Genomic DNA, 27688 nt, shown 5'->3' with positions numbered 1-27688 from the left:
TTTATTTACTACATTTATTACTTAGAAAAAGCAAGGCCTAATGCACAAACATCCTAAATGGATATTTGTTTAGCTGGTTAGTCAGATTACTTTGCCTCTTTATTCCAAAAACTAATAATTCTGCCACATGTACAGATCAAGAGTTTGGAGCCTTTTTCACCTCAGTTAACCATGAGACTGTGCCTTCTACCAAAGCTTCTTTCAGCTGCTTCCTCGTTCACAAAGGGGGTCATCACAGTGCACTGACTGTCAGACTTGATCTGACAGATGTTCACACCAGATGTTACTTTGCTACTAAATAATTGTTAAGGATAAAGCGTCTCAGAGACACAGAGAGTGAGCAGGATGAGATTTCTGACTTCCAGGCATCACTGATGTTCCGTTATACTTGTTTAGGACAAATTTTCCAAAACACTTTCTTGCAGAGTTAAGCACACTGGCTTCAAGTTCACTGTGTACAATAATCAAATAGTTTCACGTTGTGCATTTATGCCCCATGCTATTTATTTATTAAATGTGTCATGTCAAATGAAAACATCTTTTAGTGTTGTAGTCAGAGCTCATACTTGGATGGAGGAACAAAAGAGCCACATCATGTTATTTCTATCCTGGGGCCATTGTTCTGCACAGTGTATGTATTACTAGGCTGTTAATGCTAATGACTAAACAATACTGTTGACAGAAAGTCAGGACCAGTGTGGTTTCGTTTTCAACCTGGAATGGAGAATTAATTTGAGCTTCCTGGATGATGCAACACAACAACCTCGTTGCCAGAGTCGGATTATAAAAGAGAAGAAAACATTTCCCTCTCTGTGTCTCAGACTGAAGGAAGCTTGAAGCAGACTTTAACAAGAGCAACCTGTTGAGTGTCAGCATGGAAGAATTACTGGCTCCTTTTAGGCAGGCTGTGCGGGAACAGGTAGGTTTTTCATCTGAAGATCATGCTCGTTTTCCAGATTTCTTTTCTCAAACAAACAACAGCAGCTCTTCAACAAGCGTTATTCTTGTTACTTTTTAATCATAGTTGGTTTCGCTAAATAGATCATGATCATTTCAAGTATCTGCCATTTCTGTTTTCACATGTATCAGAGCATTGCTTAGCCCAGGGGTCTGCAACCTTTAACACCCAAAGAGCCATTTGGACCTGGTTTCCACGCAAAAGAAAACACTGGGAGCCGCAAATACTGTTTGACATCTAAAATGAAGATAACACTGTATATATTTTTTTTTACCTTTGTGCTTTGTGTGAACAACTAAGGTGTGTTTATGAAATCCTTTAAGTGCTAATGAGAAAATTACATTTTATTTATGTAATTAACACATTTTGAACTCTTAAAGAAATATAACAAAAGGAAAGACACCCAGCTGAACGAAAATGATCCATGTAGCAAACAAAAACCGTTGTGAGCCGCCTCCCTTGTATCGCCTTTGGGCTTTTGGAGCGTTGACCTGGCTTTTAAAAAATAATTGGAAAAAAAGCACTATGCTGCTAAAAGATGAAAAATAGATATTTGCAATATTCTGCCTAAATATGTATTTTACCTGGTCAATGTGTGTGGCGGGGCGTGGTCTGCATCACCGCTGCAGGGGAGACGGACGCACCTGAGCGGCACCCGCAGTCACGCCTCGCGGTCTGTGCTCTCTATGCTGTTGTGTTGGTGTGTGAGCTGAAAAGCTACAGCCGGCTGTATGCGTACAGCAACCGTGTGTGAAAAGTGGTCAATAAAGAGATGCTGAAAAGCGTGTTCATACAAACATCGTCGGGTGTTGGCCGTGATGTGTTTACAATGGGACTTCTGCTCCTGAACTTCTGCAAATCAGGGCTGTACGAAGTCACTTTCATCTTTATGCAGGACTGTAAGCTGTCATCTGTGAGGCGTGAGCGGTGTTTCTTTTTAACATAGTTCACGGTGGAGAATAGTTGCTTACATAATGTGGATCCGAAGATCCATAATTGACCTACCTGGGGTTGAAAGTCTCGATAAATGCACCGCGTTTCCGCGGGTGTGACGCTTATTTTGAGCGATGAAAAAAATAATGGAATATAATTTTATTTTTATATTTCAATATCACAATAATCTTCCAATTTAGAACTACAAGTTAAAAAAAGATCTAACATAAATAAAATATACTTCAGCTAAATACTTCTAATTTATTTTCCCAAACCTCGCGGAGCCGCACTATAAGGACTAAAGAGCCGCAGGTTACCTTTGTTACTGAAACTGAAAAACCACTTAATTCGAGTGTGGAGAGGAGGTAAAGTGTAGTTCTGTTCTGCAGGGTGACTTGGTCCGTGAGTTAAGGGAGAAAGGTGCTCCGGAGCAGGAGGTGAGCAAAGCTGCTGCAGAGCTGAAATCACGGAAAAAGACTCTTGAAGCAAAGGTGAGAGTCTCACAGCTCCTGATTGGCCTTTGCACTGATTCTGCTTTCAGTTTGACATGTTTTTCCTCGCGTGCCTCTCTGCTAACTTTTATGACCCCCACTCTGATTAAGAAATAGTGCCTCACACCATCATTTCCCATTACAGGAACTGGCTCTGCAGCCCAAAGAGGACACAGTGGATCGAGTGAAGATGGAAGATACATTGAAGAGGAGGTTCTTCTATGATCAGGCATTTGCCATATATGGAGGTAAGGTAGCAGAAAGGAAGGATAACAGAAGCTGATACAGGAAAAGCTGAAAAACCAAGAAAACACTTGTGGAAATGCTTCATTTTTAAATCAATATTTATTTTATTAAAAAAAAACTACTTGTCCCTCAGGTGTGAGCGGCCTGTACGACTTCGGGCCTGTGGGCTGTGCTCTGAAGAACAACATCCTGCAGGTGTGGAGGCAGCACTTCATCCAGGAGGAGCAGATCCTGGAGATCGACTGCACCATGCTGACCCCCGAGCCCGTCCTCAAGTAGGTAAGCACAAATTCAAGTTTGGCTTCTAATAGATTTGTCCTATAACCAGCTCCCCATTTGTTTCAGGACTTCTGGGCATGTGGATAAATTTGCTGACTACATGGTGAAAGATGCCAAGACAGGCGAATGCTACCGGGCAGATCATCTTCTCAAAGGTGGCTTTAAACTTTCTGACAAGGTGTCAGATTTCATGACATGGACAGAAAATGACAGAAAACTAAAGGAACTATGAGAAATACAGAGTAGCATCATAATCTTGCTGATGTGAGACATATTTTGGTGATATTTATTTCCCTGCAGAGCGAGTTCTGAACAGGTTTTTACCTGCCTTGCTGTTTAGTATCTCCTCTGAGGAATTGATTTCGAGCTGCACAGATAACTGATAAGTTTTTTCTTCCACCTGACATCGGTCAAGCAGCTCAACAGACCTTTTAAAAAAGAAAGAAAATGAGAATAATTATTTAACATTTAAACAGAGTGTGTAATAAATACCTATTTTAACCTTGTACGCTTAGTTAAAGGGATATTTTGAGCGATTTTGCACATGAAGATAGTTTTGTGTTGTCTATGGGTTTATTTGTATGACATTTAACCTTTTTATATTGTACATTTTATATAAAGGACTTATTGACTGGCTGGTTTTCTTAGATCTCATTATTGGCTAAAACCAAACAGACAAACAGCATCAATGAAACAATAATCTAAAAATGTGCGTGTTAATCCTTGCATCTATCTTCTTTTTCGTTTTATTCCTCACAGCTCACTTAAAGAAACTGATGTGTGAGGAGAAGTGCTCAGCGGGGCAGGTGAATGAATTGGAGGATGTCATCACACAGGTGTGTGCCTCGCAAACACACACGCACCGGTGTGTTGGTGAAGAAATAATCCTGTGATGCATTTGTGGTCCCTCTGTTTCAGATGGATAACTACGCTCAGCAGGAGCTGGCCGATCTATTTGTGAAATACAACGTCAAGTCTCCTGCCACAGGAAATGACCTCACACCTCCTGTCTCCTTCAACCTCATGTTTCAGACGTCCATCGGGCCTGGAGGGAACATGCCTGGGTACTCATATCTGCACTTGCAACATTCCTTTCAAGGTTTATTATTTTGCTGTGTTGAAATTGTGCACGTTGGTATTTCTGCAGCTACCTGCGACCTGAAACAGCTCAGGGAATGTTCCTCAACTTCAAACGTCTGTTGGAGTTCAACCAGGGAAAGCTTCCCTTTGCTGCTGCTCAGATCGGAAACTCCTTCAGGAATGAAATATCTCCTCGCTCTGGACTCATTCGTGTTAGGTAATGCTTAGAATGAATTATTGCTGCCTTCCAAAAGGGATGTTGGGTGAAATATCAGCATTTCCTGCTTGCAGGGAGTTCACCATGGCTGAGATCGAGCACTTTGTCGACCCAAATGAGAAGGTCCACCCTAAATTCTCCAATGTGGCCGACCTGGAGATCATGCTGTTCTCCTCCCAGGCTCAGACAAGCGGACAGTCAGCACAAATGATGAGGCTGGGAGATGCTGTGGAGCAGGTAGGTGTCGTTTTACTGACATACCTTAGAGCACCAAAACTATAGCATAGATGAAAGATGAATGGTTAGAAGCAAGTTTGGTATTTAATTCAGTATTTGACGCACATCTTTACATTCACTGTCTCTCTGCTGCAGGGAGTCATCAACAACTCTGTGCTGGGCTACTTCATTGGAAGAATCTACCTGTATCTGATCAAAGTGGGACTATCCAAAGACAAAGTGCGCTTCCGTCAGCACATGGAAAACGAGATGGCTCATTACGCATGTGACTGCTGGGATGCTGAGTCCAAAACCTCCTATGTAAATATTTTTTCTTTCCACTAACAGACTTATAAAACCATTTAAAGCATTATAAAGACAGCGTCCAGTTTTATATTTTAGTTGCACCTTTGTGTTTTTTCTTCTTCAGGGTTGGATTGAAATTGTGGGCTGTGCGGATCGCTCCTGTTACGACCTTTCGTGTCACTCCAGAGCTACCAAAGTCCCTCTGGTGGCAGAAAAGATGCTAAAAGAGCCCATATCCTTCTGTGGTCCCAGTCCAACAACCTGACTATAATTACACTAAATGTGTCAGGTCAGACCTATAGCCTATTAATAAAATATTTTAAATATCCAACTTTATTTATTTACAATATAGGTTTTTGCCTTTGAACAATTTTCCTTCGTTTCAATTCAATTTTATTTAAAGAGCACCAATTCACACCAACAGCTTTATATTAAAAGGTAAAGACCCTACAGTTGGTAACCGTGGGAAGGAAAAACTCCCCTTTTATCAGCAGGAAACCTCCAGTAGAACCAGCTCAAGCAGGGGGAGTCATTACTGCGACTGCGTGGGGGTGAGGAGGAGTGTTAGATTTCATGCTAAAATCACTCAGGCTGTGGATACAGGTTTGAAAAATGAAGCCTCTGTCTTCAACCTGCATTCTTTGTATTGGCCAGCAGGGGGCTCATGGTTACAAAAAGAGGCAATATAGTTTGAGAAAAGAACCCTACTACACTTTTATGATCTCAGTAAACACTTTTTTTTATGAGTTTATGATCTGAGTAGCCAGTTTTAAGCCCTGTTTGATATAGATGTAGTGTTTATATTGTAAATTAAAGTCCTATTTAGAGTAAAATAGACCTAAACCATGTATAGGATGTGGAGTGTTTCTCAGCCGGGTCTTCTTTCAAACACACAAGATGGCGATGGCCAAAATGCTTAAGCCAAGGCTTCACCAACCAGTGGCTGATGTCTCAGTGGCTTTATCCATCCTTTCTTCATTGTTATGTTTTTTTTCCCAAGTTTTATGCCTTAATTAGTTCATACAAAACAGTAAATGTCATCCAGTTTGAGCCCAACAAAAGTGCCATTGGAATGGCCTACAAAAAGGATGCCAAGCTGGCTCTGGAGTACCTGGCTGTCTGTGATGATTGCTACATCAGCGATCAGGAAAAGCTTCTCAGTGAAACAGGGTAATTAATGACGTTCATGCTCTTAACAACCATAAAGTTCATTTATGAAGCATTTTGTGACTTGATGTTGTGTTTCTGTCTGTAGGGAGTTCAGCTTTGAGACAGACGGCAAAACCTTCAAACTCACTAAAGATATGGTCAGTGTGAAGAGGTTCCAGAAAACCCTGCATGGTAAGAGGTGACATCAATCCTGTTTTTTAATGCCAGAGTAGGCAAGTTATTGTGGAAGGGTGGCAAAAACAACAACAACAAAAAAAAACAACAACTCTCAAATGTCTCTATTTTACCCTGTCACAGTGGAGGAGATTATTCCCAATGTAATTGAACCCTCTTTTGGGATCGGCAGAATCATGTACTCGATCTACGAGCACTCATTCCACATCCGGGAGGGGGATGAACAGAGGACGGTAAGAATACTCCACAACAAGAAAACAGATCTGAGTAACAGTTACGTGTTTGTTTTGATTTAAGGTGCTTTATTCTGTGGTCAGTATTTCAGCTTTCCTACCATTGTGGCTCCATACAAATGCTCCATCCTGCCTTTGAGCCAGAACCAGAACTTTGTGCCATTCATCCACCAGTTAGGTAAGTATAGTCTTTCCATTTCAGTAGAGTGTTGGCTGTTACAGTTAAATACTCAAATGCTCTTTTCAATAGTATTTGGTGAATACTATTGAATACTAGAGCCAGGATATAGTTAGCTTAGCTTGGTTTAGCTTTAGTCTGACATTGTCTGCAGCCTGGCCAAATTAAATAGAGGATTTTCTTATTTCCCTTAGTTGATCACTGGGAACAGAGATACACCCCATCATGAATCATGGGGTGTATCTCTGTTCCCAGTGCTTTCTCCAGTAACTAGTTTAACTAATTGTTTTCTGTTTGGTTCTCATGCATTGTTTATGCACAGATCTCTGAATGTCCTGCCACACCAGTTCAATCAGGTTGAGGTGTGGACTTTGACTGGTCCATTGCAACACCTTTATTCTTTACCTTTTGAGCCATTCTGTTATAGATTTGCTGCTGGTTTGGGATCATCGTCCAGTTTCAGCAGAGCTTTAGTTGTCAGACAGATGTCCTCATATTTGATTTTCAGTGACTGCAAGGTGTCCGAGTTCGTTAGCTAAAAACAAGCCAAAATCATCACCCCTCTACCACCGTGCATGACAGTTGCTATGAGGTGCACACGCTGACATGCTGTGTTTTGTTTTCACCAAACATAGCATATGTTTGTCCTGGCAAACCTTCCAAACTAGTCATACTTGTTTAGTCTGTATTGTTATGAAGTTTAACATTTAACATGCTAAGGCTTGCAGAGTCTCAGCTATAGCTCCAGCGGCATTTGCAATTCCTGTGCATGTTGCACGGTCTGACCTTGGGCTGAATTTGCTGGGAATTGTGTTATTACACACCTGAGTGCTCCAGACCAACAAACTGCCAAAGCATCTGCTTTTACATTCTCTTTTTCAGATTACTGAGTGACTTTGCCAGGGTTATAAGTCATGGTAGGGCTTGGAATACTGAGTATACATGTAGTATTACTTAGCAAGTTTTAGAGGTTGGCAATAGTCTCTTCCTATTTATAGTCTTAATGTTACACCCAGCTAATAGCTATATATTCATACTTAAGCAAATGTAATGGTTTTGTCATCATCTTCCTCCTTGTAGCTGAGGCTATGACCAGAAACGGTGTGTCTTACAAAGTAGACGACTCTTCAGGGTCCATCGGGAGGCGCTACGCGCGGTCAGATGAGATCGGAGTGGCTTTTGGAATCACCATCGACTTTGACACAGTGAACAAGACGCCTCACACGGCCACTCTGAGAGACCGTGACTCGATGAGGCAAATCAGGGCCGAGGTAAACCAGTTAACTGTTTTGATTTTTGAAAGTGCCATATCTGTTTTTTTTTTCATTGGTTTTTTGGATACTAATTTACTAAAATATATCACAGATCACAGAGTTGCCAGACATTATACAACATCTGGCTAGTGACACCTTGAAGTGGGCTGAAGTGGAGAGCAAGTACCCCATCTTTGAAGGACAGGAGTCCAGCAAGAAGGAGTAACCATCCATCCACCCATTCATTTCACGAAGTGGGACACACTCTGTACAGGTCCCCAAAACCTATCTCCAATTGGAGATAACATTTGGAGAACAGTGTTGCTCAAGCAAATCACCAACTGACATGTTGAACTGTTCCTATGAAGGAGGAGAACGGTTTAATAATCTATAATTTTCTACATTGTCACGTTTGATTGTCAAATAAACAACAAAATATTTGTCCTACAGTTCGTTTCATTTGCCGCTTAAATGACAAACTGTATTGTATTTTGAGATATTGTCACTAGTTGGCACTGCGTGTTGTTTTATATCTCCCAGTGAGCTGTTGTTAGAATCTGAGACACGGAGCTTCAGGCTGCTCAAATTTGCAGGAGGCTTAGACCATCCCAAAACAGACCTGGCAACATGTAGAATGGAAAATTTTTTTACAGATAAAATATCTGGGTCTTTTTTCTTTTGACAGTAAAAATAGTTCCTCAAATCTTCAAAGTATGTTATGTTAAGCAGTGTGACGCAATGCAGACATGAGTACATGTAACTATGTAAATATAATGAGGGCTTCAACTTCAGACTTTTCAGTATTAAATGTGAAAATATCGACATATGGCTTGAGTGAGTTTTGCTAACTATTTGCTGCTTATTAGCAAATATAGGCGACCTGAATACATGTCCAATGTTGTGTGGCTCATAGTCTATTATACTGTTTTAGCAGTCCTCCCGTTCCGCCCCCCCTGTGTCAGTGGACAAAGTACAAATACACCATGTCACCTTTAACTGGTGGCAGCTCCCTCTCAGGGAGTCAGAGGGACCTGCAGCTTGACCTGCACTCTGTGGAAGCACAGCAGATGCAAAACTTTATCTTTCCTTCCATGTTCTTTTTTTATGTGACATTTTAAAGTGCCTTTGAAACAATCTGAATTTTCTTTAACAACTACTTTGGGCTTACTGCAATCAAGGTCAGTATCACAACAGGTGGTGTGGAGGACAAACTGAAGTGCATGACCGTGTGGCATTTCAACAGCATGCATCTCATTCAGACACCATGAAGAGAAAGCAGGAAGGGGTTTTACTGTAGTTCATTGTTGCTTCATTTAGCTGAGTTTGATTTTTCTCTTATAGCAACACGTAGCTGTTTCATTGTGTGCAAGCCTAAGCTGCAATTCATCAGAGAGAAATCGTTTAGTTAAAAATAGCAGCAGCTGCACTTTAAATTCTAATCGGTCAGTTTACCCTCCACCTTTTTATGAGAAATGAGAAATGTGTCAAACAAGTCAAAGAAACAATATTCTTAAATAATTGAAGCTTAAAATCAGGCATTATACAGCAAGGTTTTTGGAACAGAATATATTAAATAAGGAGGAGAAAGCAGGTTCTTATTGTACCAAAGAAGAGGCATCAGAATCCACAAAGCAAAAGATAAATAGTGAAAAGAACCACTCTTTGGCACAATAGGAGGGCATGCTTATAGTGAATTATGCAGTTTATTATGCAGATGCAAATCAAATCAAATCAAATATGATCTTGTAAGATACGTTTAACCGTCAAATATTAAACTATCCGACCAGGCCTACTAATACAGTTCATTTAGGTTTAACTGATTTTTTGCTATAGCTGACTCTGACTGTTCCTTAGTTGCTAGTTTCTAGTCTTACTAAAGCAAATTCTGGTACCTATTAGAGTCAAAATACTACTACTAATAATATTAACAATAATAAAAATAATAATGATACAATATGTTTTAGGGCAGGCCTCCCATGTAACAGAAAAGTCATGACCCCTATGGTATTTCAGTGTCTCTCAGTTCCTCTGTCAGCTCCACCCCTCTCAACATGGCGACTATGAAAAGTGTGATTAATTAATGCCAGTAAAACCAGCATGTCATGTGACTTAATTCTTCCCATGTTATCACTGGACTATTAGAAACTCTGATACAACAGCATCGTGACCAATCATGTCATGAAGTCATTCGTAGATCTCAGGGTGCAATCAGCCACTGCTGCTATACACAGCTTACCTTGTTAGCCAGCTAGCTAGCTTGTGAGCATAGAGAAATCCTTGAGTAAATCATCGGTTAAGTCAAAAACTGCAATCCTATAAGTGGTTCCTGGTCCCAAAAAGCTTAAGAATTGCTCAATTTAAACTACCTAAGTGTAAATAAACCAGAAAAAACAACATACCATTTTAAAAGTACTATTTAAAATCTGATGTGTTAGTAAGAGTGATCTAATAGCAACACTGATGGTTTTTTACTCTGAGGTGTTAAAAAATAAAAAATCCTACTGCTCTGCTTTCCTTTGAATAACGGATGTGGAAACTTCGTTGACAGCTGGACTAATAATCTTTAAAATTAGCAGTTATTAATCCATTTGATAAATGTACAAAGATAAGTACAATAAAAATGTGGAAAGTCCTCTGTGATAGTCACAGGTTAAGAGGAAGCAAATGGCTTTTGTTACTTTCCATCTCTGATAATGTGTCACAGAAAGTTCACGGATGACAGTTACCTAAATTTAGAATCAGCGATGGATTAGAGGTCTATTTTAGTTGGGTTATGCAAAATAATGTAATAAATGCCCTCATACAAATACTGCAGTAGGACTGTGACACTTTTTGTGAGGCTCAGTTTATTTTTAGGATTACAGCTGTTCATGAAGAATAATGTGCCACCCTTCCTGTCGTACAGCAGTGACTGGGATCCAAAGGATCCCCAAAATAAAAGATAACATCAGGGGAAAGGGGATGAACCTCTGGCATATGTGTCTTACTGTAGGCAGGATAACTCAGGAATGCTATTTGGCACCGCCTGTTTTAGGTGTGACAGACAGATTAAAGTACTCTGACTTCTCTGTGGTTTATATTCAGGAGCCTCCGGAGCTCCGTGCTGTCCTGACTGCATCGCCATGGGGCTCAAAGCTGCTCTTCCCAAGTATGAGATTTATTTCTACAACACTGTTTTGTGTCTGGCCATGTTCTGGGCCACTAGCTGGATCTTTGAGGTGTCCAGTTGTGAGTATGAGTTAACACACTGACACACATGCACACAGAAAAAGAGCATCCGAATATTAAGCCTACTGTATTTGGTCATTTATAATGAAAACTGTCCTAACTGGTGGTGCAGGTGGATTCAAACTTAGGACTCTGAGTTAAAAGTTCACAGGTTTATTTACAACAATGAAATACCAGGAATTGTATCTGAAAGCTTTAACACAACGAGGTCTGATGTCAGGTTAACAGGTAAGTCCACAGCTTAATTTTTCCCACAGGAATGTCTTTAAACAAATTTTGCAAATTTCTCTCAAGAGTTTCTGCACAGAAGCATCCAAAATGCTACTAACTGTGTAGGGAAGCTGTCCATCAATGACCCAGATGGTTGGAGGGGGGTTGGAAGGGGGTACAACAGACTGGACTAAGTGGGTTTCGACTGGAATATGTGCAACGTTCCACATGCTGTCAATTCTCATATTCTGGGGTAGCTTAAGACAGACACACACAGAGTTAATCAGAACCTCAACTTCAAAAGGACCAGTGTAGTGTTAGAGTTGGGTGAGTACTCTTCCCAGGTAAACTGGAAAGTCCAGGTGGACCTGTCGGTCGATGCCACACGCCAGAGACCTGCATCTAGCTCCTGGTTAGTTCCCTCTGCTTGCTTGTTGGTCACATGTGTTTCTTGAATGATGTTTGAGCCAGAGGTGACCAACAACTAAACGTGTACAGAATATGATGAACCAGCACAGGACTAGGTGACAGAAAACTACTAAGAAGACCATTTTGTTTAAAGGATATCTATTTATATTTATAGCATAGAAATACCTATGAAGTACTAGTTAATCATATATTAATTCCGTGACTCTATCCTAGACTATCTATACTTTATAAACAAATTATCTTGCAAATTAAATCATAAAAAGGACTAAAACAAAGCTTGACTAAATTATTTTCCTCTTTTTCCTGATCAGCATACATTAGATTCCTCGAATGCAAAGTTCATCTGAGACTGTAGCACAGTCACGTACAGACAATACACTGTGAAGTATACATATGGGGGAAGTGTCACAGTGTAAGGTTGAGGAGTCTGAGCTATGTAGACCACGCTGAGGAGAACAGGTGTCGGTATTAATACCACTGAGCACAAGAAGAAAATAGTCCCTCTGTTTGGCCTACATTTGTTTCACTGTCAATCTAGCAAAGGTTTGTCATTTGCACTCAAGGGCAAGAAAAGAAAACACGGTGCACAGAAACACTTGGCTTCTGTACCAAACTATAAAATGTTGTATTCCCCCCCCGCCCCCCAATTGTCCCATTGTTAGCCAGTGCAAACAGAAAGACTTTCAAAACCAGCGTGAAGCCAGGATGGTACTACTTTGGGAGGAAAATGGTAAGAAAATGAATGCAGCTCATTTGTCATCATTTGTTTGCAGAAGTGTTCTCATATTTCTAATATTGTTGTGCTCGCTGGTCTACAGGAAACTGCAGATTTCGAGTGGCTGATGTGGTTTTCCACCTTTAGAGACCACATCATATTTGCGCTCTCTGGTCATGTGCTGTTTGCCAAGATCTGCTCCATGCTGGCTCCACAGGTGCTTCTCCTGACAGATTGATGGATTGTTTTCATTGAGCTTCTGTAGGCGGATTAATGTAGTATAGGACAGATCCAATATTTACTGCTAGTGTTAATAATCTGAGTGAAGCACTGAACTGCAATGAACCCAAGTTTATTTCTCACCATTATCTGGCAACCTCAAAATCTTCTTTGTCACAGCTGAGCTTTTATTTGTTTTTTTTAGCTGCTCTTTTCCCAGGGTGGTATGATCTAACACCATACATCTTTAATGACCTTAAAAACAAGAACTGGGTGCACAAGAGTTCATTTAAATCGTCTGATTTCCTTGCATGAACCTGCCTTTTAAGTGTGGTCTAAAAAATTTTCAGCAGGGTTGAGGTCAACCCCTTGGGAAGGCCAGTCCAGAAGCTTAATGTTAGCCTGCTTTAGCCATTATAAAACACAGTTGCTTCTAAGTTTTAACCGTTTGGTTGTTGAGGTGAAGGTTAAAAACTTGGAGGTTGTCCTCAGTCTTCATTGTTCCGTCCACTTTGTGCAATGTATCAGTACCAGTGGCACCAAAACATCCCCAGAGCATGATGCTGCCACCACCATGCTTGACACTTGGGACATTGTTCTTCGGTTTGAAAGCCTCAACTTTACTTGTCCTAACATACCTCTTGTATATGTGTTATAATGGCTCAATCTTTTTCTTATTTGAGCATAAAAACTATTCTCCATGAGATATTTGGCTTGTCCATGTGGGCTGCTGTAAATTTCAGTTGAGCTAGAGGATGTTGATTTTGGAGCAAGTTTATATCTCTTGGGTTCATCAAGTTAAAAACCACTGTAGAACCTTCAAAGATTTAAGTGACCCTGTATGTATCATTCACTCGTTAAAGATGATATTCATGCCCATGATGAATGTATGAAAACTTTTAAACCACAAGGGTGACACCATTTTTCTGTCCCACAGTATCGGTCCTTGGTATATATGGTGTATGGCCTGCTTGCTGTGTGGACCAGCATGGGCTGGACCTATGTCACCCTCATCCTCTCCCACTGTATCCTGCTCTACAGCATCTCTTTAGTGAAAATCCGCTGGCTTTGCTTCGTCACTGGTCTTTGTACGCTGGCTACATTCAAGTGTGAACCCTTCATTTCCTGGCAGGTAAGCTGCTGGCACCCAAACACCTCAGTGTATTGTCTATACATTTCTCATGGTCGATTCCCCATGTCTTCTCTAAACAGGCAGGTTTTGTGGAAGGGGACTTTGAGTTGCGTCCTGTTTTCTTCTATGGAGGATGTGGGTTTACAATCATGCGTTGTATGAGTTTTGCTCTGGAGAACTGTGAAAGAAAAGATGGCAACTACAACATCTTGGAGCTGCTCAAGTACAACTTCTACCTCCCTTTCTTCTATTTCGGGCCTATCATGACTTTTGATAAATTTTATGTTCAAGTAAGTTTAATTTGATTCTTTACAGGTTACAAAATTATTAAGTATGACGATCGTGTGACCTAAAATTGATGGTTTCTTTTACTTTTCTTTACTGCTCATGAAGATATTTAGAACACACAATGTAAAGTTTACATGCATTTATGTCGCCATCAGTAAAAAAAATCTGACGTTTAAAATATCCCTAAATAACAGGGCCTGTTGTCTGCAGAGGCTGAAAGTTTCTGGCTTTCTCCGTAGTTGTGATGTGTGTTTGCTGCCCTCTGCAGGTCAACAGGTGTGACCTTACCAGGAAAGAGCGGGAGATGTGGAATATCAACCTGCACGGTGTGATCCACCTTATCGTCATCATTGTAGTGGACATCCTTTTCCACTTCATGTACATCCTCACCATCCCCACTGACTTGAAGCTGATGAAGCACCTGTCTGACTGGGCTCTAGGTCTGTGCCACTTCACGAAAATTCCCGTTTTAATATTTTTAAACCCAACGGCATGCAAAAAAAAAAGCACAAATGAAGACTGAACATTAACATATAATTAAAAGCTTTGACTTTATGCAAACAAACATTAACATGAAAAATTTCCAGTTTTAATTTCAATTATTTGAGATGAAAGGAAACTTGCAGCAGAACTGATGTCACTGCATTGTTTCCAGTGGGGCTGGCTTACTTTAACCTGGTGTATGACTGGGTGAAAGCAGCTGTGATGTTTGGAGTCATCAACACGGTATCCAGACTGGATCACCTTGACCCTCCTAAACCACCAAAATGCATCACCATGCTCTATGTGTTTGCTGAAACGTGAGTGAGGCTTGAACACAAGTGAGTGGTTCCAGGCGTACATGTGGTATAATTCTATAGTACTAAAGCTGATTTTGTTTTGTAGTCACTTCGACAGAGGGATCAACGATTGGCTGTGCAAGTGAGTGTCTCCAAAAGGCCACCAATATTAAAGTCATGTTAATCATTTGAAAAGCAAAGGTTCTGATGAAGCCCTAATCCACAGGTATGTGTATAATTACCTGGGTGGAAAGCACGAGAACATGGTGGAGGAGCTTGTGGCTACACTGTGCACCTTCGGCATCACCATCCTCTGGTTGGGACCCTGTCAGGTGGTCCTGGTCTGGGCTTTCCTGAACTGTTTTGGTCTCAACTTTGAGCTGTGGACAGGCAAATTCTTCTCCGTGGAGCCATTTAGCTCTTTTGAGGTTGGTCAGATGAGTTTGTTTGTACACATCAATAAGCAGTTTATAAAGGATAAGGGATTTAACGTGCATGTTGTATATAAATATGATTTGCAGATGGCAATGTCAGAAGCGATGTCTCGGCGCATCAGAGCCATCTTCAACACTTTTAACTTCTGGAGCATTGTGTTGTACAACATTCTGGCCTTGAACAGTTTGGACTTTGCAAAGTTGGTTGCCAAACGGCTGCTTCTAAAAGGTGATTTTGGTTGTTAATTATGAGGCAACTTTGCCATTTCTTACCAGCTTATTAACAAGGAATTACCTTCCCAGGCTTCCCCATAACCACCATCATCGTCATGTTTGTGACCTACTGTCTGATTCAAGTGATCAAGGAGCAAGAGAGGAGACAGGCACTCATAGACGATCCCGATCCACTCCCACCGGCACCGCCTCCAAACGCTGCCACCAGTCCTACCACCTCTGCAACTGCACCCACTGCTGCTCAGCCAGTCGCAGATCCCAGCAAAGAAAAAGCAGAGTAGATATTTAATTTTTAACGAATGGTTACAATGATGAAAATTGTGAGTTCTGTCCAAATGCTAACAGTATTATGAGTTTGAATGGATGCAGACAAGCTCGCTGTAAATAAAATTTTAAGTATTTTTACCTAAGGGAGAATTTAAAACTTAATGGAAAAAAATTACAGTAAATGAATATTTACTGTAACATATTGTGAAGTTCACCTGTATACTAACCAGGACTAACAATAAAACTACATTGTCGGGACTGTGATTGGTCTAGAGCAAAAGTAAAGATTAGTGAAAACATTTGTACTTTGTGTGTTTATGCAGGTTTTTGTTCTCTCCGATGAAACTGCTGGCGCTTTTTACACTACATGAGTCAGTGTTGAGTCTTGTCATAGTACCGTGAGCCATTTCTGTTGCATTACATCAGCACTTTGTCACTGAATCCTGTTTGCTGCTTCCACATGGAAAACACTTTGAATACTGTTGGGAGGGAGTGCTACAGACACCTGTGGTGAATCACTGCTCTGACCAGAACAAGGCAATAAAATGGATTTAATAACATCAAACGGCGGAGGTTCCCTTTTTTTGTTAGGGTAAATTTACCAGGTAATTTTGGCAAATCACTAAGAAAAAAAATATGTGTGACATTTAACTGTGTTTTCATGATTACCTGAAATGTTTTTAATATTTTTGTGTTAAACTGATGCAATAAAACATGAGTGTTTGAGCCTCTACAGCTTTTGAGACATTAGCTGTCCCATGTTTTTTGACACGAGCAGTGTTCAGGGTAAAATGGTTCAGCTGATCAGTGAAAATGTCCCACTGTACTCAGCCAAAGCCCCTCTCATCCTTTCCTCTACCCACTAGTTGTATTTTTAAAACACTTTTGATGTCTGTCACATTTATCACTTCTATATCAACATGTTTCTTTCATCCTTTTTTCAGGTAGTGTAATGTGAAAATGGAATGTAAGACATAGAATAAGAAATATATCAAAATATTTTTAAAATGGGGAACTTTAAAAAATATCTAAAAAACTCAACTCAGAGGGTGGCCCACTTTACCTGAAATGAATCACCCATTTTATCTAATACATGAGGGTAAATTGGGCTGGTAATTAAAAATGTTTTTTCATACAAATTTGCTTAATTTAGAAAATTATCTGCATTTTTCTGGCAGAGGACAGCACAACATGGATTATGAATCAAAATGTCTAGATGTTCATTTGGTTCTTATTCACCTTATTATTGAAGAGTAAGTTTTAACAAGTCAGGTCACTCACCATGGAGTTTTCTGTGGCAAAATGAACCATCATCCTTGCAATCTCAGACGAATCACATCAAATGCTAAATGTTAAGTACTGTTTACTTTTAAAGACAGCTTTTAAAGAGCTAAGACAGTCAAACCTTAAATGGCCCATTTTACCTGGGTTATTACATGCCTTTCTTTTTCAATGAAAGTGTTTTGGTTCTGTTCAAATAAAATAAATTGCTTCTTAACAACACTTAAACTAATTCAGCTCTTTAGAAAACAATAATTTTCATAGTGGTAGTGGCAGCCTATCAGATCACCAATAAACTGAGAACTGTTAGCTTAGCAAAAAGACTGGTCTAAAAGAGCAGCTGAACAAATATATTGCCAAATCCTTATTTATAACTCTCTCTTTGAAATGAACAAGAACACTATGTTAAACATTCTGTGTATTAAAATAAATCTATTAGTCATTTCAGAGTTTCCTCTGTTTTCCACAGAGTCATCGTCACATGTATGTAATGCTACAAAATGCTAAGATGACCCCCTCAGAGAAGCCTACTAAACCATGTACTCCAGGGTCTGCCATGACTCATGCTGGACACAGTTCCCATTAAGCAGTGTGTCAGCTGTCTGGGAGTGGGTCGGTGTGGACTTCGAGGTGGGACAAGGGGAAGCATGGATATTACATTTCAAGTTCCAGAATAAAGCCCATTGCTCTACACCAAGCACCCAGTCTATAAATAAACCTCCAGTTGGAGTTCAGTTGAAGGGTCAGGACAGCTGAGGAAGTGGGCTGTCTCTGGTGTGTCTGAATACTCTTTTAAATCCTCTTTCCAGGCTAGAAACTAGAACAGCTTAGTTATAGAGGAGATACATTTTGTTTGATTTCTTTAGCCCCTGAAAGGCTCTTCATACTTCTTCTGCCAGGAACGATGGCTCTGCCTATAAACCCAGCGGATGAGCCCAGATTGTACCAGCAGACTCTACTCCAGGATGGCCTCTATGACCTGCTGGAGAATGATAAGCTGGTCGACTGTGTGCTGAAGATCAAAGACAAAGAGTTTCCCTGCCACCGGCTCGTTCTGTGTGCCTGCAGCTCATACTTCCGCTCCATCTTTCTTTCTGACCTGGACGAGAGCAAAAAGAGGGAAATTATCCTGGAGGATGTGGAGCCAGGTGTCATGGGGCTCATCGTGAAGTATCTGTACACCTCCAAGATCAATGTGACAGAGCAGAATGTCCAGGATATCTTTGCTGTCGCTAATATGTACCAGATCCCTTCAATTTTCACTGTATGTGTGTCTTTCTTACAAAAGCGCCTAAGCCTCAGCAACTGTCTGGCTATCTTCAGGCTCGGCTTGATGCTGGACTGTCCCAGATTGGCCATCTCTGCTCGAAACTATGCCTGCGAGCGCTTTCAGCTCATCTCCAGAGATGAAGAATTCCTCCAGCTGCTTCCCAGTGAGCTGGCAGCCATTTTATCAAATGACAATCTAAACGTAGAGACAGAAGAGGAGGTATTTGAAGCTTTGATGAACTGGGTGTCCCGGAACAAAGAGACCAGAGAGAAAGAGCTGCCGAATTTGTTGGACTGCATTCGTTTGCGTCTTGTCAATGAGGACTATCTGAGAGAAAAAGTGGAGAAACACAAACTTATCTCCTCTAACCCCGAGTTGCAGCAGAAACTCCAGCTGGTTAAGGATGCCCACGCTGGGAAAATGCCAGAAGTTAAAAAAAGAAAAAGCAAGGAGGAGGAGGATGGTGGAGCAGGGAATGATGGAGAGAGTGAAGATAAAGATGATGAAGAGGGCCTTCTCCCAAGCATCCTGAATGATAATCTTCGATTTGGGATGTTTGTCAGAGACTTGATCCTGATGGTTAATGATGCTGGCGCTGTGGCCTACGACCCAACGGGGAACGACTGCTTTCTGGCATCACTTTCCACACAGATTCCCAAAAACCACGCCAGCCTGGTGACCAAGGAGAACCAGATCTTTGTGGCCGGAGGATTATTCTTTGATGAACAGAACAAGGATGATCCACTGTGCTCATACTTCCTGCAGGTAGGAGAAGGTCAAGACAAAGTTTGTAGAAAGAAAAGAGAAGATGAAAAACTTCCAATTACATGTGGTACACATACAAATATAGTTCAGTGCAAATATTTTTCTACACTGTAGTTCTGTACACTGTAAACATTTACAAATGTTTGACTCCTGTGACCACAGTACGACCCGGTCAGTGCCGACTGGCTCGGCATGCCTCCCCTGCCTTCTCCCCGTTTTCTGTTTGGAATGGGCGAGGCTGAGAACTCCATCTTTGTTTTGGGAGGAAAGGAGCTGAAGGAGCAGGAGCACATGCTGGATTCAGTCTTGGTATACGACAGACAGTGAGTACAGCCTTGAGTTCATGTATGAAATTTTAGGGAAAAAGCACTCAGTTTGTCATCCTTAATAATTAACTACATAATGTGTTTTGTCATTCACAGATCCTTTAAATGGGGCGAATCAGAGCCGATTCCATACCCAGTTTACGGCCATACAACATTATCTCATAATGACACTGTATACGTGATTGGAGGAAAGGGAGACAACAAGTGAGTACATGCTTCAAGCAAAATATTAATGTTCATATTAAAAGTGTGACCCTAAAAGGCTTCAGGATTTAAAGGAGGGTTTTCTTTATCTCAGAGGTCACTATTGTGAGTCTTTGTCCCTTTTGTAAAAAGGAGCTGTCTAAAGAAGATGTGTGCCTACGACGCCAAGCGTTTTGAATGGAAGGAGCTCGCGCCCATGAAGCACGCACGCTCCTTATGTGGAGCCACCGTTCATGAAAACAAAATATACGTGGCAGGAGGCGTCACTGACAACGGCCTGACAGACACTATGGAGGTGTATGATATCGCTACCAACAAGTGAGTTTCCTATATTTATATTTCTTTTCTTTTACTTTATTTTTTAGTTTAGTTTGTTTCTAATTATCTGTTGTAAAGCACACAGTCAGTGTAAAGTTACAACACATCATAATAAATGTAATAAAACTGTGGCTAAATGGTTTATCTAACTGAACATTTTTCTGTGTGTGTGTTAACGCGGTGCAGGTGGTCCGACTTTGTGCCGTTTCCTCAGGAACGTAGCTCCCTGAATCTCGTGTCGTTGGCTGGTTCCCTCTACGCCGTTGGAGGTTTTGCCATGATGCCTTTAGAGGACAGCGAAGAGGTTCTTCCTAAAGAGATGAACGACATCTGGAGGTAGATCGTAACAGACTTTAAAAAAAAAAAGAAAGTTATTTCAACTGTTAAATTGTCTTTGCACAACTGTAATCTTAATTATATTTAGTATTTACTCAATTGTGTTAGTATTTAAAATGTTACTCAGTGAACCCAACATAAGATGCCACCGTCCTGCTTCAGTTCATAGTGGATATTTAATTACTTAAATTTAAACGCAAATGAGGGAGATAGGAGCCCTGGGAAAAACAATGACGACTGTCTCTTAACCTCCTCAGGTATAATGAGATGGAGAAGAAGTGGAATGGGATCCTGAAAGAAATCAAGTACGCCTCAGGGGCTTCAGTTTTGGGGGTGCGACTGAATACCTTGCGTCTCACCAAGATGTAAAACCCCCTCCAGTCCCCGTTTATGAACATGAACCTGTTTAGTTCACAGTTGTTGTACCAGAGTCCAAAGAACGGTTCAGGGCCACAGACATCAATGTTCAGCTCAATGTGTTCATTGTTCTCTTCCGTTTTATTTTACGCATTAGATTTTTTGTTGTAGCTTTTCTAATTATAACAAACTAATACTGTGGATTTGTTTTTTTGTTTCTTTTTGATCTATAATAATTTTATATATGTCTTTCTACAAGTTTAAATCTGATTCAGACTAAAACTACAGAGTCAGTAACCTAAAGACACCTGTTGCACTGTGTGGAATAAATCAAAATATTAAAGTGTCTAAATCCGAGTGGAAAATATAAGCATTTCCCAACAGATGGCAGCAAAGTTGCCAAAAAAAAGCACTACTGTAATATAAAAAACAAAACACAAAGACACATCTGAATTTGCAATAATATATCTATACTGTTTAATATTGAAATGATTTCATTACGCTCTGTTGTGTTACAGACAGTAAACACTAGTCAATAATACAATAAAAGACAGAAAATACAGTCTAATGTTATTAGCACCTCTAGACACTACTGTCCTTGTACTGTTTTTAGTATTTTATCATAGCTGAACGTGACGACTACTGCCTACACATGGGCTTTGTACACCAGAGTTAACTAAGTTGTAGTGTTAACATTATAGAGAGTCAGCAAATAACAGTACACATTATGGTTTCTTTAACACCGCTGCAGTATGAGTAAGGGAAATGCAATGTGATGCGAATGTGAATAATACAGCTTTGAATAGACTATGGCATTGATGCTTATGGTTACCATCACATGTAGCTTCACTCAAAAACAGGGGAAAGCCACCATAAAACATATGTTAAAAAAAACAACAACAACAACTAAACTTTCTCATGCAAAAATTACACTTGTTTCCCACTTTTAGTTCATATGGAGCCCTCAAACTGCCAAAAGGTAGCAAAAGATTCATTTTAACCTGAATTGAGGAATATCACACACACACACACACACACACACACACACACACACACACACACACACACACACAAAACATTCAGTAAAACAAACACAAAGTTATTTAATTCAGTCAGGTATTCTGTGGTTTTCTCATTTTACTATTGCAGTTACTATTTGCCAAATCACGTGCTCGTTTTTCTTCATTCAGGCTTTTTGACCTACTGATGTTTCATTTTCCTCACCATGTGTTAAATTCTCCTAATGCATATATAATAAATATGGATGAGTATTTGTTAATGGCAGTGACTAATTTGAAATTCATGTAATACTTGTGGAGTAACTTAGAGCGCTTTGTGGCTAGCTTAGCTGAAAACAGTGCCCACAAGGATTGTTGGCTAGCTAGGCAGCTATCATGAAACTATGCCAGCCAGCATTACATACAGTAGTGTTAATCAATCTATTCTTTTGCCAACAGGTATTCAAAAACAAAGTTTCTTAGTAATAGTCAATCTACAGTTTGCCATTTGACATCACAACAGACTGCAAAAGACTATTTTTGTGCTAGCATTTAGACTGTTATGTTAGCTTTTCAAAGTTTAACCAAGTAAATTGAAGTTTTATAAAAAGCTTTAGATCTTGTCATTTTTTTCCACAATAGATGAATCCTTTGTCTATAAATGTAATCAAATTTGACACAATTTCTTGTTCACAATTAGTGGAAATGTGTGCGGCATTAGTGAAAACCAGGAGGTAATTAGCTTCATCTCAATCAAAAAATTTAAGAACCCAACCAAATATAGACTGTTGGGACAGAAGTACTGGGCAACCTACACATTACACCTTGTGTGTGGTCAATTACTTTTGTCCATATTCGAGTGGTTTCGAACAAGTGAAACCTCTTAAAATCTCATTTGTATTGCACTAACAATGCTACTTTTTGGTATCATTAGATTTGTCAGTTTTGGGGCTCCATGTGTTTACCCAAACACTAACAGATTTAACAGAAAAAAAATCAACTCTTTACTCAAGAACAAAAAGAAATACAATACTTTCTCTCCAATATCCATCATGAGTTTCAGTTTCTAAAATAAGACAGCAATATTTCCAACACTTTTCTTGAAGGTGAAGGCCACAGAATAAAATTCTTTTGGATACACACTTCATCATTAGCAGCTTTCAAAAGAAAAAAAAGAGAGAGAGAGAGACCTAACTTAGTAATCCCATGAGCACTCTCCGAAGTGCCACTCTCACAGTTTGCTATGTGGCAACCTTGGGTGCACTGCAGAATGCACAGTCACCGTGGTGTCTAGGCACCCACTTAATCACTGACAAACCTTCATTTAAGGACAAGGACAGGTCCACCTTTGCCTAATCTAATTCAAGCCTTTGGCTGCTAGCCTTAGTAAATTAGAATTTGGCTAATCAAAATACATAGAGTCAACCTGCCTGGAATACAGGACTCCTGCACACTGTGCAACATTTCCCTTTTCATGTCTAACAATCGTAGCTTTACTGCCGTTTCACTGTAAAACACTTAAAAAAAAATAATAAAACAGCCTGTTTAATTCATTTTTCACAATTTAGGTAATATCTGGGATAATAAATGTCCATATCTGATACATTTCCTCTTTACAACTCATTGAAGTCTTGTTCTGATGTCACAGATGGCCTTTATCTTTGCAGCTGGATTGAAGGAAGACTAGTTCACAAAAACAAACAAAGGAGGATTAACAAGTCAATTTAGAGTTTTATACCCAAATTCCTCTGGTTACTGTGTCCTCCACTTTATACTATATTTGATACAATGTGCAAGTGTTATAAAATAAATATATTCTTAGCACAAATACACTATTTTGAGCTTTAAATATCATCAAATCATTTCAAATATGAGCAGTATGATGAATTTTGATTTCCTATCCTATGCATGCTTGGAAGCCTTTATTTACAGCCGGTTTCTTGGTCTGATTCCACACAGGTACACTTTTGATGTCCCTTTTCTCTTTAAATTTCACTTCAGAGGACTGAACATTGCCAAGGACACATTTAGTCAATAACTGCATTTTGATAATTTCCCATTTTAAGGCAAGGAAGTATTTTAAGGAAAGGAAGGATCAAGGAAACTGCTACTATATCTGTATCTCCACTAGATTGAAGGATAAAGTGCACTAAAAGTTTTTCTCGTAATTGAATTTGGCAACTCCGTCCTTCCCTTATGTTTTCTCATGCAATGAAAAAGAATAGTCACATATTAAGTCCCTTCAACAGAGGCAAAGTGGAAACACCTAAGAGTAATTTCTCTTGATAATGGAAGTGAGCAAACCAGTCAGAAACCGCCTGCACTGATTGCACCCTCAAGGAAGAGTCACGGATACTTGTTAAACAGTGGGACAGTATTAAAGAGACTGACCAGAATGCAGAAACACCAGCGGATTGACGCATAACACAGAGTCATCCTCGGTGTGCCACATGCCACACCACAAGCAAGTAAAGTTATTCAGGGAAACAAAATTAAGGTGCAACTTACTAACCACAAACTCAGACCAACACTGAACAAAAAACCCTTAAAAAAAACCTAAAAGGAATTTAATGCTGGAATTTACTTCAATTTATACATGTCTGCTACCCATTTTCACCTTGTATCTGGAAACACAAAACAAAAGTGCATAAATCAGTAGTATAAACTACTATACTTCCTCCTTTACTGTCAGCTACTGTCACTATCCATAACGCAAAAACATTCAAATCCCTCCATATGTAAGGCAAACACACAACCTGTAACCACGGTATCTCAATGTTGTCTCTTGGGCTAGTGCTTCTTAAAACAGGGAAGTGGGAAAAATCTCAATTTTGAGCTTTTACATGCTTCTTCGATGATAACGAGACACATACTATGAACATTAATGTACATCTAAGGGTTGGAGTGCAGTTTACCGAGTTGCCACAAGAGAGCAACAGCACTAAACAATCAGCCTACCAGATTAAATCTTAACTGGCATGTTTCATATATGTCTATATGTCTTATTATGTCTTTAGATTCTTCTGCACATTAATCGAGGAGTTTTATTCACTGTATGGTCACGAATGACAATAAAGTTTCATTTGACTTTGACAGTGTTGGCCATTACCTCCTCACAGTGCTCCAAATGTCTCATTTTTAGCTCACTTCCAATCCTGGAGTTCACTGTAATCACAGCCAGAATATTGTTCAGTTACATTAAGTTCAAGAACTCTACACTTTTAAATCATTTAAAGGGCAGTCTCAAACAGGACTCTGTACAAAAGCAGCAAACCAAAATACAAAACAGGTATCGGACACATGAAGAAAAACACAAAGTGTACCATTATTAAATTACGTCTGACGTGGCCCTAACGGTTTAACCGTGGAAATTGAAGAAATACATAGGGGGTGAGCTTAGACATAAGACTACATGAAGGTGCTTTTTTTTTTTTTTTAAATATAAAACAGCTTATTACATTTACAAAAGCATGTCCACAAATTCCAACTTTCCGTAGTACCAGCCAGGACACATTTTGGGGCACATTCAACTGACTCTCCGAATGTAAACATGAGGAATAAATCACAAGGAAGAAGCACATCTTAACAATATTTACAGGTTAATGCCATACTACAGTTAGGCTATAAGTAGATAAAGTGAGCGGGAGCAGAATGATAGTGCGTATTCAGAGACCGATACGAATGCAAAATCGACTGAAGTGTCAAACAAGAGTTCTTATTTTAATTTTCAAATAGGAGTTACATGAAGTGATTGGCACCACTCTTAAATTGATTTGATATAAAACCGAGGATAGTGACACTCTCCCAGTCAGGAAAACCAAAAACTAGCCTGCTAACTTAACCTTTGGGGAAAACTGACAGTATTTTGACGCTTCCAGCACATCTAGGTGACGGCTTCCTAAAGGTTGACTAAATGATAAAAGACAAAGGTTCCGAAACTGCATTTTGGCATATGCTTTCTTTCTTGGGAATTGATGACTACTGGAAGAAAACCAGAATGATTCTGGTACCGAAAGCCTCGTCACTTGCCTACAGATTCTGCATTTTCTGTGCAAATACTTTAACGAGCCACTTCTTTAGTTACACCCTGCTAGTTGTTGTTGGACCCCATTTGCCTTCAGAACCGCCTTAGATCTTCATGGCACAGATTCAACGTTGACATGACAGCATCACACAGTTGCTGGAGATTTGTTCGCTCTACATCCATGATATGAGTCTCTTGTTGCACCACACCCCAAACGTGTTCTATTGGACCTCTGTTAAGATATGGTGACTGTGGATTTGACTACAGTAAACTCAATGTCACGTTAAAGAAACCAGTCTGAGATCATTCGAACCAGCATGTTATTCTGCTGGAAGCAATGGACATGCTTAGGAGCAATACTCAGGTAGGGTGTGGTGTTTAAATAATGCTCAGTTCCTACTAAGGAGCCTAAAGTGTGCCAAGAAAATATCCACCATCCCATTACATCACCAGCACCAAAGGTAGAATGGATCCATGCTTTCATGTTCCTTATCCCTAATTCTTCCCTGCTATCCAAATGGCAAAGGTGAGCCCGTGTATCCAGTTTCCTGTTCTTAGCTGACAGGAGTGCCGCCCAGTGTGGTCTTCTGCTGCTAATATGTTAAAGATGCTCTTCTGCACAACTTGTTAGGAGCAAGTGCTTATTTGAGTGCTATCTGCTCGAATTGCTGCTCACTTGATATTTTCATGTTATAGTCTTTTTCAGACTGAAATACTATGACCAGTCCGTCTGAATCCAACAACCATACCATGTTCAAAGTCACTCAAATCAGCTTTGTGATGCTCAGTTTGAACTTGAGCATGTTGTCTTGACCATGTCTACATGCCATGTGACGGGCTGATTAGCTCTTTGCATGAATGACCAATTTACGGGTGTAGCTAATGAAGTGGTCGGTGAAATTCGACGCAAAAATCACAAGTAAAATATCTTAAATTTGTACAAAAAAAATTACAATTTCTGGTCACTATGGTGTGCAGGTTAAGAAATAGTCAAGATATTTGAGTGGTACCAATTTTCTTGTTCAGCTCTCAACAAGAACGCAAATAAAGATAATTGCAACCTATTCCTTTAAGCAGTTTATACTCGGATCATGATTTTTTTTTTCCAGATCTACTATGGTTATGACACACAATAGCCAAAAGTGTACACAGAGCCAAAGCCTTTTTTCAGGGGTATTACGCTGTGCTTCCCCAGTTTTAATTAGCTGCTACACGTTACTGTTTTAACAAAAATAAATCACTCTGTTATAATATAATTCAACACTAAGGGCTCCTTTTAGTGGCCACATCTGATGTGCCAAAAATGTATCTCTGCCAGTACTCTTTAAGAATTTTAATTGTTAGATTATAATTTAGTATTTATCACTTCACAACACGGATTACATCAGATTGCAATGAAATGTGGCCATTTGATTCGGCTACGTAAGCACGTTTTTGTGAACATTGCTCTCCCTACACTCATCTAACACACAGACAGTGTTTAGTTGGGAAAATAAGCAGTAAATAACAATAGCAGTAACACTCAATTTCATCCTACACGTATATTGTAGGTCAGAGTACATCAGGTTTTACTAACAAGTCACAGAAAAGTGCCATAACATCTCATAGCCAGATCTCGCAGGAGACGATGCACGCCTGCTTAATGTAAGCCAAAAAAAAGCAAAAAACAAAAAAAAGATTAGAGTCGACAAATTACTCCATCTCCTGACTCGGGAAAGCTCGCATGTTGATTAGCTAAATGTTGATCTGACGATTGTTATCTCAAGTCTCTGCCTCACATCTCAAACACGCACACACACCATCACGAACGCCACACGCTGCATTGCACGGCCGACTTCTCCTTAAGTCCTTAGAAAAAAATGAAAAGAAATGACGTAACGTGCCACGAATTACACACTATTCACAATAATAAAAACGAAGACGGTTAGGAGTACACTTTAAATATCACTGGAGTTAAATGTAAGGTGCAGGATCGATTATAAATGCTGAATTACATTACTTAACTATAGCAGGTGAGCTAACAGGATTTGGTTATTGGCAACGCCATATACATGTATACGCTCAAAGACAAATCAGCATTTGGTTATTGCTGGGTCTGACCAGAACCGCTCGCTACATCTTGGCCGAGAACAAAAAATAA

General features: G+C 39.9%; 3 protein-coding genes across 3 annotated transcripts; all 3 read left to right on the top strand.

Annotated features, from left to right (window-relative positions):
* Positions 1-759: 759 nt before the first annotated feature.
* On the top strand, positions 760-8183 carry LOC113029814 (glycine--tRNA ligase-like). The gene is made up of 17 exons (XM_080306519.1): positions 760-919; positions 2281-2382; positions 2528-2630; positions 2762-2903; positions 2974-3062; positions 3667-3743; positions 3826-3971; positions 4055-4204; positions 4279-4441; positions 4577-4741; positions 4851-4959; positions 5752-5896; positions 5982-6067; positions 6194-6303; positions 6388-6481; positions 7562-7752; positions 7847-8183. The coding sequence occupies exons 1-17, from the start codon at positions 875-877 to the stop codon at positions 7958-7960; spliced, it is 2031 nt and encodes a 676-aa protein (XP_080162645.1). The 5' UTR covers positions 760-874; the 3' UTR covers positions 7961-8183.
* A 548-nt stretch (positions 8184-8731) lies between these two features.
* Positions 8732-16404, top strand: hhatlb (hedgehog acyltransferase like, b). Its single transcript, XM_026179620.2, has 12 exons — positions 8732-8912; positions 10819-10962; positions 12264-12331; positions 12420-12533; positions 13473-13667; positions 13748-13957; positions 14224-14395; positions 14611-14755; positions 14841-14876; positions 14961-15162; positions 15256-15397; positions 15472-16404. Exons 2-12 carry the CDS (start codon positions 10857-10859, stop codon positions 15681-15683), a joined length of 1602 nt encoding a protein of 533 aa, XP_026035405.1. The 5' UTR covers positions 8732-8912; positions 10819-10856; the 3' UTR covers positions 15684-16404.
* Positions 16405-17706: 1302 nt separating this feature from the next.
* On the top strand, positions 17707-21805 carry klhl40b (kelch-like family member 40b). The gene is made up of 6 exons (XM_026179619.2): positions 17707-18985; positions 19148-19308; positions 19408-19515; positions 19648-19833; positions 20020-20169; positions 20427-21805. Exons 1-6 carry the CDS (start codon positions 17855-17857, stop codon positions 20536-20538), a joined length of 1848 nt encoding a protein of 615 aa, XP_026035404.1. The 5' UTR covers positions 17707-17854; the 3' UTR covers positions 20539-21805.
* Positions 21806-27688: the final 5883 nt, after the last annotated feature.

This window comes from Astatotilapia calliptera, chromosome 9, assembly GCF_964374335.1.
Source record: "Astatotilapia calliptera chromosome 9, fAstCal68.1, whole genome shotgun sequence".
Taxonomy (NCBI): Eukaryota; Metazoa; Chordata; class Actinopteri; order Cichliformes; family Cichlidae; genus Astatotilapia; species Astatotilapia calliptera.
Note: the sequence above shows the minus strand (reverse complement) of the source record. Positions and strands in the feature narration are given on the sequence as shown.